This window comes from Dromiciops gliroides, chromosome 2 (assembly GCF_019393635.1).
Source record: "Dromiciops gliroides isolate mDroGli1 chromosome 2, mDroGli1.pri, whole genome shotgun sequence".
Taxonomy (NCBI): Eukaryota; Metazoa; Chordata; class Mammalia; order Microbiotheria; family Microbiotheriidae; genus Dromiciops; species Dromiciops gliroides.
The window spans coordinates 434,105,190-434,119,060 of record NC_057862.1 but is presented as its reverse complement, the minus strand read 5'-3'; the positions used below and the strand labels follow the sequence as shown (position 1 = coordinate 434,119,060).

The 13,871-nt window shown below is 42.3% G+C and overlaps 1 protein-coding gene across 3 annotated transcripts; it reads right to left on the bottom strand.

Annotated features, from left to right (window-relative positions):
* Positions 1 to 263: 263 nt before the first annotated feature.
* Positions 264 to 2,215, bottom strand: TMEM141 (transmembrane protein 141). 3 transcript variants are annotated; one of them, XM_043981268.1, is made up of 5 exons: positions 2,054 to 2,215; positions 1,790 to 1,856; positions 1,546 to 1,632; positions 1,011 to 1,118; positions 264 to 433 (listed from the first exon to the last, which is right to left on the bottom strand). In XM_043981268.1, the coding sequence occupies exons 1-5, from the start codon at positions 2,105 to 2,107 to the stop codon at positions 366 to 368; spliced, it is 384 nt and encodes a 127-aa protein (XP_043837203.1). In that variant the 5' UTR covers positions 2,108 to 2,215; the 3' UTR covers positions 264 to 365. The 3 variants fall into 3 exon arrangements, with proteins under 3 accessions (XP_043837203.1, XP_043837204.1, XP_043837205.1); XM_043981269.1 differs by having other exon boundaries at positions 1,546 to 1,629; XM_043981270.1 differs by lacking the exon at positions 1,546 to 1,632.
* Between the last annotated feature and the right edge of the window lie 11,656 nt (positions 2,216 to 13,871).

Genomic DNA, 13,871 nt, shown 5'->3' with positions numbered 1-13,871 from the left:
TTGGGCCATTTTCACCTCTGACTTTTTGATACTGAAAGGGCCAAAGATGTTAGACCTTAGAAATGACTGATGAAGGAAGAGATAACCTCTAGTGTTTCCTATTCCTCACTCCCCAAAACTAATTCTCTAAGCATGTCCATACCACAGGTACTGTCTTTCACTTCAAAACAGTTTGAAGTACCTTTCTCACTTCCATACCAGCTCTAGTCACCCGTCATTTCTAGTCCTTCTGGTTAGGGAGCACAAAGGCAGCAGACTGTACAGGATGTTGGAGCACTTTTTATGTGTATTTGTGGATTAGAGAATGGGGTGCTTGTACACAGCTGGAAAAGCCATGATGATATAGACAAAATCATGCAGGACCTTTACTCCAGAACGTCCCCATACTGATTTTTCTTCTGTTCTGGATCTGAACATCCTCGCAAGGCCTGCTCTGTAAGAAATGAAAGAAACATGGCATCTACTTGTTGTTGTTGTTTTTTTTTTTGTGCTGATTTCACAGAGGGAGAAATGGAGGCCTGATATAAGATCATGCTGCTGAGGAGGAGGCTAGGGGATGCAACTCAAAGGAAAAAAGAGAATTGTTTGGTTTCCTGAGATCAGCTGTCCAAAACATTTTAATAAAGTCTCTGCCTTTAAATTTGTTTTGGCTAAGTAGGGTCTACAATGTTGCAGTCCTTGGTGTGCAATCTGTACCTCATAACTTTCCCTAAGCACCACGCTATTTTTCCTGAAACTCATTGACCCCAGGGCTTTCTACCTGCTCTACACTAAGGTACCTCCTTCTCAGTCCCTATTCCCCTACCCATACCCCAAGGCAGGACAGAGGGCAGAAGACAAGTATTTGAATAGACTTTAGGTACTGTACTCTCCACCCCCCTTTTTCCCCCTTCATGACATTTCTGTAATTGATTCACATCCTCCTTTCCTTCATACCCATAGCTCATGAAGTTTCCTGGGAGAAGGTTAAGATAGTTTGTCCACCTGCCTGGCCTTTGAGCTCCTCTTACCTGGGGAATGGTCCTGAGGTAGCCGTCCAGTCTCCAAGAAGAGCCAGAGATCAGAGCATTTCTGTGTTTCAACACGGGTCACTGCATAGCTGCATGCCGAGCCAGCAACTAAGGGAGCAGGATTGGATTCCAGGAGTGAAAGAATAAGAATAGGGGGAGGGACAGACTCTAATCCGCAGTTTCTTTAGCCTCTCCCAGATCTTTGGGAAAAGGAAACCAGGGCTGGGGTCTGGTAGCAGGAAATAATTTCCACCCAGTAGAGGTAGAATGACTTGGGGACAAGGTTACCACTGGGACACCCAGTAAGATCTCAGATAATTGAAGGCTCCCAGGGTGCTTGCCTTAATCTCTCTTCCCCCAACCCTTTCATTTCTTTAAGGGGAATTGATTGGATGGAAGGCAAAATCACAGTACTGGTCCAGGTCAGGGTCATGGGGTGGTTGGCAAATCAAGACTCAGCAATCTCTCCCAATCTATAGACACCCTCCCTGTCCTTTCCCCACCCCACCCTCTCCCACAAACTTCAGGTACCCACCCATGGCCAGTAGCACGGTCCACTGCATGGGATAGGGCAGCTTCCTCTGGAGAAACTTCTGTAGGAAGAAGGCTGCGCCGGTGCCTGCTTAAGGCCAAGTCTCCGATTAGCCTGATCTCCCTCTTGCCCAGTGCGCCCTGGCCAAGGAGGGGGGCACCTCGGGGTACAAATGGGGATAGGTACACAGGTCCAGGGCAATCCCACCCCGTTCCCACCCAGCGTATGAGCCAACTCACCCACTTACCTGTGATAAATGTGAAGATGCCTTTCATGAAGGCTTGGGATTGGCACGCAGCATACTCCCGGAGTCCCTGGGATGAGCATAGGTTTGGGTGCCGATCCCCCAGGAAACCCTCCCAAAGAAGAGAGCCCGCCCCCTCAAAAACGGGAGACCAATCCTGCGTCCTGCGAACCCCACCCCGTGCATGCGCCTCTTCCCCAGCTGCTGCTCTCCCGGCTCTTTGGGGAACCGACCCTCCATTCCCAGGGCTGGGCCCTCTTTGCTCACGGGGTGTCTAGCGGCCACCGCATCATCCACTCTGGATAGGCCCAGAGTAACCATTGCTGGGCGAGAGGCAGGAAGGGAGGCCTGGAGTGGGCGGGGCGGAGCGGGAGATCGTGGGCGGGGCTGAGATAGACGTCAAAGCTCAGGCGTCTTTCCCTTCTTTTCCAGTGGCTTTTCCGGTAGCGCGGATCAGCTGGAGCAAGCGCAGCTTTCCTTGCCCGCTTGGAAAGAGAGTGAAAGTAAGAGTGAGAGAGTGGGAGTGAAAGTGAAGGTGAGAGTGCTTTCAGTCTGTGAGAGTGGGTGAGATTGAGACTGGTTTCTCCGGGTGATCGTTGTATTTAATACGCCCTAGGATTTAAAGCTTGAAGGGACTTCATTTTTTAATTAATGTTTTCAATTATCAAGCATTTTTTTTTTTGCCGTCCCACATCCTCCTCCTCCTCACTAAAAACAAAACAAAACAAAACAAAAAACTCTACACAAACAACAACAAAAACAAGAACAAAACCAAAATTTTGGTGACAAACATGGCTAGTCAAGCAAAACAAATTTCCAAGTTGCCATTGTCCAAAATACATTTAGTCCATCCCCTCTCTGTCAAGAGATGGGGTAGCATTCTTCATCAATGGCCCTCTGGGATCCAGGTTGAACAGAGTTCTTGAATCTTTCAAAACTCTTCGTTTTTACAGCATTATTAGGAATTGGCTGTCTTTCAGTCTCTGTTCACTCTGAATCGGTTGGTTGATGGTTGAAACCATATCTTTCACCATTTCTTACAGCACAATAGTATTCCATTACATTCATTAATTTTTTTCAGCTATTTGACAAAGAATTTGAAATTGAGGGGATGCCTATCAATTGGGGGATGGTTAAACAAATTGTCGTATATGATTATAATGGAATACTATTGTGCTTTCTGAAAAACCTAGGAAGACTTATAGGAATTAACACATCGTGAAGTGAGCAGAACCAGGAGACCACTGTACATAATAACAGAAATATTGTAAGGATGATCAACTAACTATAAAAGACTTAGCTACTCTGATGAAGACAAAGATTCAAGACAATTCCAAAGGATTCATGATGAAAAATGCCATCCACCTCTAGAGAGAGAAGTGATGGATTTTGAGTGAAGATTGAAGTATACTTTTAAAACTATTTTATTTAACAATATGGCTAATAAGGAAATATGTTTTGAATGACTTCACATGTATAATTTTTTTCTTTTTCTTTTTGCAGGGCAATGAGGGTTAAGTGACTTGCCCAGGGTCATACAGCTAGCAAGTGTCAAGTGTCTGAGGTCGGATTTGAACTCATGTCCTCCTGAATCCAGGGCTGCTGCTTTATCCACTGCACTGCCTAGTGCAGTGTATAATCAATTTCATAATGCTTGCCTTCTCAAAGGGTGAAGCGGGAGAGAATTTGGAACTAAAAAATATAAAAAATGAATGTTAAATTGTTTACATGTAATTGGGAAATATTTAGTGAAATAAATAAAAGTATATTAAAACATTTTGTCCAGCCATAATTCAATTCCTAGATACTTTCTTAGTTTTAATTTTTTGCCACTACAAAAAGAACTTCTAGAAGTGTTTTTGTACATATAGGACCTTTTCCTCTTTCTTCAATAAAACTCTGGCCTAATAGTAGTATTGTTGGGTCAAAGAGTATGCACAGATTAGTAATTTTCGGAGCAGAGTTCTAAACTAACTGATTTCTGTACAAAATGGCTGGACAAATTCACTGTACCACCAACAATGCACATGTACTCCCACTCTCCGATCTCCCCCTCCCACTCATCACCTCCAGTCATTTGTCTTTTTCCATTTCTGTCAGTTTTGCCAATCTGTTGAGTGTCAAGTAGAATCTCAGATTTGCTTAATTTGCTTAATTTTTCTAGTTATTAGTGATTAGGAACTTTTTTCCCATATGGCTATAGATATAGTTTGGATTTCTTCTTGTGGGAACTGCCTGTTCATATCAATTGAAGAACGGCTCTAATGATACATTTGATTCAGTTACTTATATATCTTGGAAAGGAGACCTTTATCAGAGAAATTTACAAAGCTTTCTCTCCCACTCAATTAAAAGTTTCCTTTTTAATCTTAGTTGCATTAAGTTTGTTTCTGCCAAAACTTTTTAATTTTATGTAATCAAAATTGCCCTTTTTATCTTCTGTGATCCTCTCTGTCCCATGTTTGTGTAATAGAGACACATGTGACTACCCATGGTAATAGAGGGACAGTGGAACAAGCACTAACTTTGGTTGCAGGGGTTCAAATTCTATCACTTATACTTACTTGTGTGACCTTGGGCACAACACTTAAAGTCTTTGGGCCTCCAATGGGGTTGGATTAGATGGCTTTTAAGGGTCCTTTCTAGCTCTAACTTGGTAAACCTAGACTGTTATGTTTCTTGAGGACAAGAACCACTTTTTATCTAGACTTTATATATTTCATGGTAAGCATAAAATAGTCACTCAATATCTATTGAATTGAATGCAATAGACTTTGGGAAGTAAAAATCCATAGGATATGGCAAAATGCTGAATGGGAGTTAGGTGTGTATCAAAGGAATTGAAGGGAATAGAAAAATCGAAGATAACCCTCCTGTTTCTAGCCTGGGAGGAACATGGTGCCATTTATAGAGGTAAGAGAGGCAGGAATAGGAAGATGGTAAGGTGGAGGGTGATGGATTTTAGACATATTGAGAATGGACTGCTACACGAGAGTATGCAGGTTGAGATATGTTCTACAAGCAGTTGGAAAGTGGGGACTGCAACTGTGGTGGATTATGGTGGATAGCACCCACTCTATCCTGTCACATAGTCTAGAGATTTCAACTTTACTCAGGAGCTTTAGGAAAGCACTTAAGGGTTTAGAGGAAAAGAATTTTTCTGGCAGGTTGTATGAAAAATGGTTGAGAGAGGGGGTGTGGAAGGAAGAGTATGGATGTGGGAAGAGGGAGGAGGGGTTGTCTTGTACTGTGGTGCCCCCACAACATTTGCTCAGAGGTGAAAGTTGATAATGTAGTCTATAGGCTGGAGGCAGAAGGAAGGTGGGATCATTCTTGCTCAGACAGAATCACCAAACATTTATAAAGCTGCTACTATGTGTGAGGCACTATACTAAGTGCTAGGAACAAAAATATAAAGAATGAAACAATCCCTACTTTGGAAGAGCTTATATTCTAATGGGGGAGGGGGAGAAATAAACATCTTTGTAATGCCTACAGTATAGCAGGCACCATACTAAGCATTTTTTTTTTTTTACAAATATTATCTCATTTGATTCTCACAACCTTGTTGAGGGAGGTACTATTATCCCTATTTTACAATTGAGGCAGACAGAGGTTAAGTGATTTGTGCAGGGTCACACAGCAAGTGTGATGATTAAAAAGGTTTGAGAGATAGTTTCTGGGTAATTTAATAATTTTATTAATAAGGCTAGACCATTATTAATATATGTTCTTTTGGGAGAGGAGTGGCAATCAACTCTGATTGGTTAACACAGTGGGAGCTGGGTTATATTAAAAAGAGGGGCTGAGAAAGACATCATGTCACCCTTAGAGAAATGATCTCTATATCCAGACCACCCCCAGTTTTGGGCTATCTGTTCAAAGAATGTATGCCCCACCCAAGCCTGAGCAGGAGACAATGGTGGCCCCAGGGTGGGTCTAATTTTATTTTTAGCAATGATCTTCAAGAAACTGAACTTTTTAAAATCAGGAATTTAAAAGAAACCAACTCTGAATCTCCCCAAATTATTGGTTATTAATAATAATTTCTCTCACAAGTATCTGAGGCTGAATTTGAACTCAGGTCTTCTTGACTCCAGGCTCAGAGCTCTATCCATTGTACTACCAACTGCTTCTAAGGAGGCTGGAGGAACTTACATTCTTTTTTAATTTTTATTTTAGCAGGGCAATGGGGGTTAAGTGACTTGCCTAGGGTCACACAGCCAGTAAGTGTCTGAGGCCGGATTTGAACTCAGGTACTCCTGAATCCAGGGCCCGTGCTCTATCCACTGCGCCACCTAGCTGCCCCAGGAACTTACATTCTAAGGGTTGTGGTGGAGGAGGAGTGGGGTGAGAATGTAGCTGAAAGAAGAAAGGGAGACTGGGTGGGGATGAGGAAAGAAAAAAAAAAAGAAAAGAAAAGGGCACATGTTCTTAGCAGCTCGTCCTCAGTTCCTTAGATATCTTGGAAATGAGGCTTTTATCAGAGAAACTTGCCACTGATTGCTGCCAGGGGCTGAGTTTGTAAAGTAGAGCCTGACTCTTCATTTCTTCTTCTTCTTCTTCTTCTTCTTCTTCTTCTTCTTCTTCTTCTTCTTCTTCTTCTTCTTCTTCTTCTTCTTCTTCTTCTTCTTCTCCTTCTTCTTCTTCCCCCCTCCACAAGACTTCAACCAGGTTATGTATGTACAATCCACAATTGCTCTTTTTATCAGTTCTTTCTATGGGGTGGATATCATGCTTCATCATCAGTTCCTTGGGATTGTCTTGGATCATTGTATTGCTGAGAGTAGTTAAGTCATTCACAATTGCTCATTGAATAATACTGCTGTCACTATGCACATTGTCCTCCCAGCTCTGCTCACTTCACTATACATCAGTTCATGAGTCTTTCCAGGTTTTTCTGGCATCATCCTGTTTGTCATTTCCTATAGCACTACATTCCACTACAATCATATACCACAGCTTCTTCAGTCATTCCTCAATTGATGGACATTCCCTTGATTCTCAATTCTTAGCCACCACAAAGAGTTGCTATAAATATTTTTTGGGTACAATTCCCCCCCTTCCTCTTTTTCATGATTATTATTGTTAACTGTTTCCCTTCCATCCTATTCCCTTCCCCATGATATTTATTCTATTATCCATTTTCTTTCATCCTATCCCTCTTCAAAAGGGATTTACTTCTGTCTGTCCCCTCCCCCCCAATCTGCCCTTCCTTCTTTTGCCCCTCTCTCTTTATCCCCTTCCCCTCCTATTTTCCTGCAGGGTTAGAGAGATTACTCTACCCAATTGAGTGTGTATGTTATTCCTTCCTTGAGCCAATTTTGATGAGATTGAAGTCTTTGAGCCAATTCTGATGAGTGTTAGGCTCATTTACTGCCCAGATTAAAAACAGATTACTCTACCCAGTTGGGTGTGTGTGTTAATCCCTCGAGGCAACTCTGATGAGTTTGAGGTCTTTGAGCCTTTTCTGATGAGTGTATTATTCATTTACTGCCCTGCTCCTCCCCCATCTCCTCCCCCACTCCATAAGCCCTTTCCTGCTTCTTTTATGTAGAATTTCACCCCATGCTACCTCTGCCCTTCCCCCTCCCCCAGTGCATTTCCCTCACCCCTCAATTAAACCTTAAAGATGTCATCATGGGATAGCTAGGTGACATAGTGGACAAAGCATCCACCCTGGACCCAGGGGGATCCCAGACAAAACTCAACCTCAGACACAAGACAGTCACCCACTGCATGACTCCAGGTATGTCCCCCAACTCCAATTTTTTATGGTTCTCTAGGGTCTTGTATTTGCAAGTCAAATTTGCCATTCAGTTCAGGTCTTTTCATCACAAATATCTGAAAAACATCTTTTTCATCGAAGTCCCATTTTTTCCTCTGAAAGATTATGATCAGTTTTTCTGGGTAGGTGATTCTTGGTTGTAATCCCAATTCCTTTTTCCTCTGGAATATCATATTCCGTGCCCTCCAGTCCTTTAATGTAGAAGCTGCTAGATCTTGTGCTATCCTGACTGGAGCTCCACAGTACTTGAATTCTTTCTTTTTGGCAGCTTGCAATATTTTCTCCTTGACCTGAGAGCTCTGGAATTTGGCTATCATATTCCTAGGAGTTTTCCTTTGGGGATCTCTTTCTGGAGGTGATTGGTGGGTTCTTTCAATTTCTATTTTATCTTCTGCTTCTAGAATATCAGGGCAATTTTCCCTGACAATTCCTTGGAAGATGATGTCTAAGCTCTTTCCTTGGTCATGGTTTTCAGGTAGACCAATCATTTTAAAATTATCTCTCCTGGACCTATTTTACAGGTCAGCATTTTTTCCCAGAAGATATTTCGCATTGCCCTCTACTTTTTTATTCATTTGGATTTGCTTTATTGTGTCTTGGTTTCTCATAAAGTCACTAGCTTCCATTTGTTCACTCCTAATTCTTAGGCTATTATTTTCATCAGAGAGCTTTTGTACCTCCTTTTCCCTTAGACCAATTTGGCTTTTCAAGCTGTTGACTTTTTTCTCATGTCTTTCCTGCATCACCCTCATTTCTCTTTCCATCTTTCCTCTACCTCTCTAACTTTATCTTCAAAGTCCTTTTTGAGCATCTCTATGGCCTGAGATCAATTCAAATTTTCTTGGAAGCTTTAGATATAGGGGCCCTGACCGTGACATCTTCTTCTGAGGGTGCACCTCGATCTTCCTTGTCAATGAAGAAACTTTCTATGGTCCTCACCTTTCTCTGTCTGCTCAACTTGCCTTTCTTTTACTTGGCTTTTAGCTCCTTAAAGTGGGGAACTGTTTCCAGGCTGCACTATCCCAAGCTTCAGAAGGTCCCAGGAGGTATGCTTTAAGGAGGATCAGGTTCTTCACTCGCCTGGCCTGTTCCCTGGTCTGTAGATGACCCCAGACCAAGTTGCTAATCAACCAGCTTTGTGTGCTGTAGTTGTCAGCTCTGATGAGCCTGTGCCCCTCTCCCAACTGGCCCACTGCTACTCAAACCTACCTCTTGGTTCCCAGCAGGGGTGAAAAACTCAAGCTCTACCTCAGCACCAGCACAGACCCCTGTTTTCTCCCTCCTATCAAGGGCTCAGCCCTCTCACCAGACTGTGAGCTTAGTTCCTGACAACACTGGCACTGCAGCTGATTCAGAGGCTCGGGGGGGGGGGGGGGAATCTTTCTCTGGCAAGGCCTTCCTAGGACTGGATCTGTGTCAGAGTGACTGTGAGGTTGGGCTCTCCTACTGTCTCAGCACAGCAGCTCCCTCTTTCCGACCTTCTAAGCTGTCCTTGGTTGGAAGATGATTTCAGCACATTCTTCTGTGGGTTTTCCTGCTCCAGGAATTGTACTATGGCATTATTTGGATTTTTTTGGAGTGATCATGCCATGAGTTCGAGAGCTCACTGTCTTTCCTCTGCCATCTTTGCTCCAACCCAGAAGTCTGCTTCATTGCTTCTTGATATTTCTTCTGCTTTTGGAGTTTCATCCCTCTGTAATTGTCCCTTCATTCCTGGATCCTCCAATCCTTTTCAGAGGTTCTGGGGAGACAACAAAGTGTTACTCTCCGGGGACTCTAGGAAGACTCTGCACTGAGAAAACCTACTTTAGTCTTAATCTGTGCTTCTTCCTAGTCATCCTGGTTCTTTGAAGATCCAGTAGAGATTTCTGATACTATAGCTCCTGAGTTGTCCCCAGTGTGCTTGCCCTTGATAACAATTGCCTTTTAGGAGAGGGATTTATTGAGGAGGTACAGCTTGAACAATTGATATAAAACATTCCTTCTAAACCTGGGGTGCAGATGGGAGGCTCTTCTTGCATACATAAGATCTGTTGGAAGAGACTTTGCTCAAACTGAAAAGTACAATGGTCTTGAGGTACTTGTATGAACACATGTGGCCAAGGGGGTGCCTCCTAATTCTTGGCTCTGGAAGTTCTTTTCTCTTTTCATGGAATCCTCATAACATTTTCTAGGGGGTATGGCATTAGTGATAGATGAATCATTCTGCTACTCAGCTGGACTACTCCTCATGGAGCATGGCATCTCAGCGGAGTGAGTCAATTTGCTTTTGGCTAGACCAGGCAGGGTACTTGACCTAAAATTTCTCCCCACCCTTCAGTTCTTTCAAGGTTACTGCCTGGGCATATTCATCTCCAGGTTGATGCTTGGTCACCTCCCAGCTTCTGCGGCTGCTACTACTGGCTTCTGTGGATTTTGCTGCTAAGTCTGGTTGCTGGTAGGTCCTTTGATGTGAGCTGTGGCTCTCCCAAACTCATCCATTTGCCTGGGCACTCTCATTTTGGAATTCTCATTCTTGTAAAATCAGGAAAGAATAAATTTATTTATTTATTTATTTTTTAAAAAGAGGCACCATGTACTCACTCCCACCAAGATGGAGAAATTTAGCCAGTTCTCTCCCCCCGCCCCCCTCAGTACTCTTCCTCTTACTCTAAGTGGCCAAAAAAGAGACAGAGATGTGTGGGTCAAACCTTTTGATTGCAACATTCATTTCTAGCTCAGCCACTCCTGAGTCATCATTTCTTCCCAGCTGCAGCCACTTAGAAGACTTTTTATATAGTCCAATCCCCTGAGTCACTCATGGTCTGAAATCAGCTCCCTTGGATTGGAAACAGCAGAATATGTGCACATATGATCTAAAGACTAGCTCTTATTGGCCAGTCCATCACATCACACTTGAATTTATTTTGCATGTATCCTCTATAAATGTATATATTGTCATCCTCAATAGAAGGTAAAGTCCTCGAGGAGAGGCGCTGTTCCATATTTGCCATTGTTTTCTGCAGTACCTAGCACAGTGCTTGGCAAATAATAGGGGCTTGATAAGCACTTATTGATTGAAGGAGAGATCACTATCAGGGAAAGCTTCATAGAAGAGGTGGTATATGAATTAATATTTGAAGAAGGGGAGAAGAACGATTCTTCTTCCAGGGGTGTGCTAGAGCCAACTCAAACTTGGCATTGTTAAATTTTCACTATGAGCTGTTGCACCTTGAAAATCAGCAAATGCTACAAATCAGGGCTCTATTTATGGTTTTATTGATTGTCTAGACTTAAGAAAGTGATGGAGAAAGTTATGTTAATAATGCAGAGTAGGGGGCAGCCAGGTTTCGCAGTGGATAAAGCACTAGCCCTGGATTCAGGAGGACCTGAGTTCAAATCCAGCCTCAAACCCTTGATACTTACTAGCTGTGTGACCCTGGGCAAGTTACTTAACCCTTATTACCGCGACCAAAAAAAATAATAATAATGCAGACTAAGCTTAAAAACGTACCATGCATGCATACATTCCCCTCTCCACTGTTTAACCACCTTCTCTCCCCTGTTGGCTCATCTGACCTCAGGGAGTTTGTACCATTCTCATTTTCTCATTTGAGGCACATCTCACTCAACACCTGGACTTGAGTTTGCTAGCCCAGAGCTGTGATATATAACCCTTTGACTTTTCAGAGGCACAGGATTATGGGGGTTGGAAAGGCATTACAGTCCCACCAGTGCTGGACACTTCCCAACAGTGATCATTAATCATCTTGAAGAGAGGGGAAGCAGTTTAAAAATGTATATTCCCCACCTCACATATAATTCATATGATTATCTTCTTATGGAGTATATCAGTCTGTACTTTTATAGGGTTGTACTTAATCATCTTGAAGTCTTTCCTCACCTTCCTTATCTGTAAAATTAAGGGGTTGGACTAGATGGCTTTTGGAGTTCCTTCTAGGCCTATACCTATGATCCTGTGAAAACAACCTTGAGGTTTTTAAAAAATTTTTATTTATTTATTTGGTGAGGCAATTGGGGTTAAGTGACTTGCCCAGGGTCACACAGCTAGTAAGTGTTAAGTATCTGAGGCTGGATTTGAACTCAGGTCCTCCTGACTCCAGGGCTGGTGCTCCATCCACTGCACCACCTGGCTGCCCCCAACCTTGAGGTTTTATGTCATACCCAACAAAATAGAGAAGATGGAAATAGTTAATGTTGGTAAAACAATTAGAGGCAGGCATACTAGTACATTGTTGGTAGAGTTGTGAATGAGTTCAGCTCTTCTGAAAGTCAATTTGGAATTATGCTTTAAAAAAGTGAATAAAATGTTAATACCCTTTGATTAGAGACCCCACTGTTAAGCATATCCCCATAACATGTAATTTTTTTTTTTTGGGTGAGGCAATTGGGGTTAAGTGACTTGCCCAGGGTCACACAGCCAGTAAGTGTTAAGTGTCTGAGGCTGGATTTGAACTCAGGTCCTCCTGATTCCAGGGCCAGTGCTCTATCCACTGCACCATCTAGCTGCCCCCCCCCACCCCCATAACATGTAAAAGAAAGAAACACCAAGATAATCATAGCTACCCATTTTGCAGTAGCAAACAGGAAGCAAAGTCGATTCCCATTGCCTGAAGCATGGCTAAATATATTTGGGCACATGAATGTAGTGGAATGTTTCTTCACCATAAGAAGTGACAAATAGGAAAAACTCAGAAAATTATGGGAAGGAAGATATATAAACTGATTTAGAGTGAAGAAGGACTAGGAAAACAATATGCACAATGTTACAACAATGTAAATTGAAAGAAGTTTTTTAAAAAAAGGAAAACAGAATACTGTGTCATTATAATGACAAAGCTTGACCCTGGAGAAGACTTGACAAAATGTACCTCTTTCTTTTCTTTGCAGGGGTGGGGGACTATGACTGTGGAATATTATACATTATCAGACTCAGCTGATGTGTTGGTTGGTTTTTTCTGAAATGCTTCCTCACTTTTCCTCCTTTGTTTTTAAACTCTTGTAACAAGGGATGGCTTCCTGGGTAGCAGAGCCCACGGGGGATACACTTGGAAATGAAAGTGATGTGAAAACAAGAGACATAAGTAAAAAAAGAAAAAACATTTGACTGCCTCAGTACTGTACTGATATTTGATGAAGTGCTGCCTCCCTATGGTCTTTGACAATACATGACACACTCTCTTAGTGTGTTCCCTCCCACGCCCTCACCTCTGAGCAAATGCTGTTGGGTACCACAGTACAAGACAACCCCTCCTCCCTCTTCCCAATCCATGCTCCTCTTTCCTCACCCCCTCTCTCAATCATACATCCTGCCAGAATAATTCTTTTCCTCTAAACCCTTAAGTGCTTTCCTAAAGTTCCTGAGTAAAGTTGAAATCTCTAGACTATGTGACAGGATAGAGTGGGTACCATCCACCATTATCCACCACAATTGCAGTCCCCATTTTTCAACTGCCTGTGGAATATATGTTAACCTGTGTCATAGGGACACAGTATCCCTTCAACTCATCAGCTACTGGATTCAGGAAATTCTGTATTCAGAACTGATACAAAATAGACTAAAGACAAAATATCTGAAGATTAGAATCCATGCAATATAATGGATTATATAAGGATTAGTTGAAGGAAATGGGGATATTTAGAAGAGAAAGTTTAGATAGGTGTCTTTTAGTATTTGAAGGGCTTTCAGGTGGAAGAGGCATTCAATTTATTTTGCTTCCTTTCAGATGAAGGCAGTGGGTGGAAATTGTAGAGAAACAGAGTTCAGCTTAGTATAAGGGAAAAATGAGAGCTATTAAAAAATGAAATGAAGTAATCAATCAACCAATCAATTAACCAATTAATCAACATTTATTAAACTCCTCCTATGTGCCATGCCCTGTGCTAAGCACTGGAGATACAGAAAGAGGTAACAAGTATATGCCTTCAAGGAGCTTACAATCCAATAATAATAATAACAGCTAACATTTATATGTCACTTACTATGTGCCAAGTGCTTTACAAATATTATTTCATTTAACCCTTAATGATAACCCTGAGAGGTAGGTTCTATTAATATTCCCATTTTCTAGATGAAGAAACTGAGGTTAAGTGACTTGCTCAGGGTCACACAGCTGGTGATTGTCTGAGATCACATTTGAACTCAGGTCTTCCTGACTCCAGGCCAGCTGCTTGATAAAAAATTCTTATCACTGGATGTTTTAGAGTTGTAAGAATACTTGTTGGGAATATTGTTGAGAATATGAGAAGATTCCTGTTGAAGGATATTTAGTACAAGATGACCACTGACGCCCCTCA

Coding starts and splice junctions, on each gene's coding strand:
- TMEM141 (XM_043981268.1), bottom strand. CDS start 2,107: ATGGTTACTCTGGGCCTATCCAGAGTGGATGATGCGGTGGCCGCTAGA. Junction 1,857..2,053: donor CGGTGGCCGCTAGACACCCC/GTGAGCAAAGAG, acceptor TGCTCATCCCAG/GGACTCCGGGAGTATGCTGC. Junction 434..1,010: donor ACCTCAGGACCATTCCCCAG/GTAAGAGGAGCT, acceptor CATTTCTTACAG/AGCAGGCCTTGCGAGGATGT.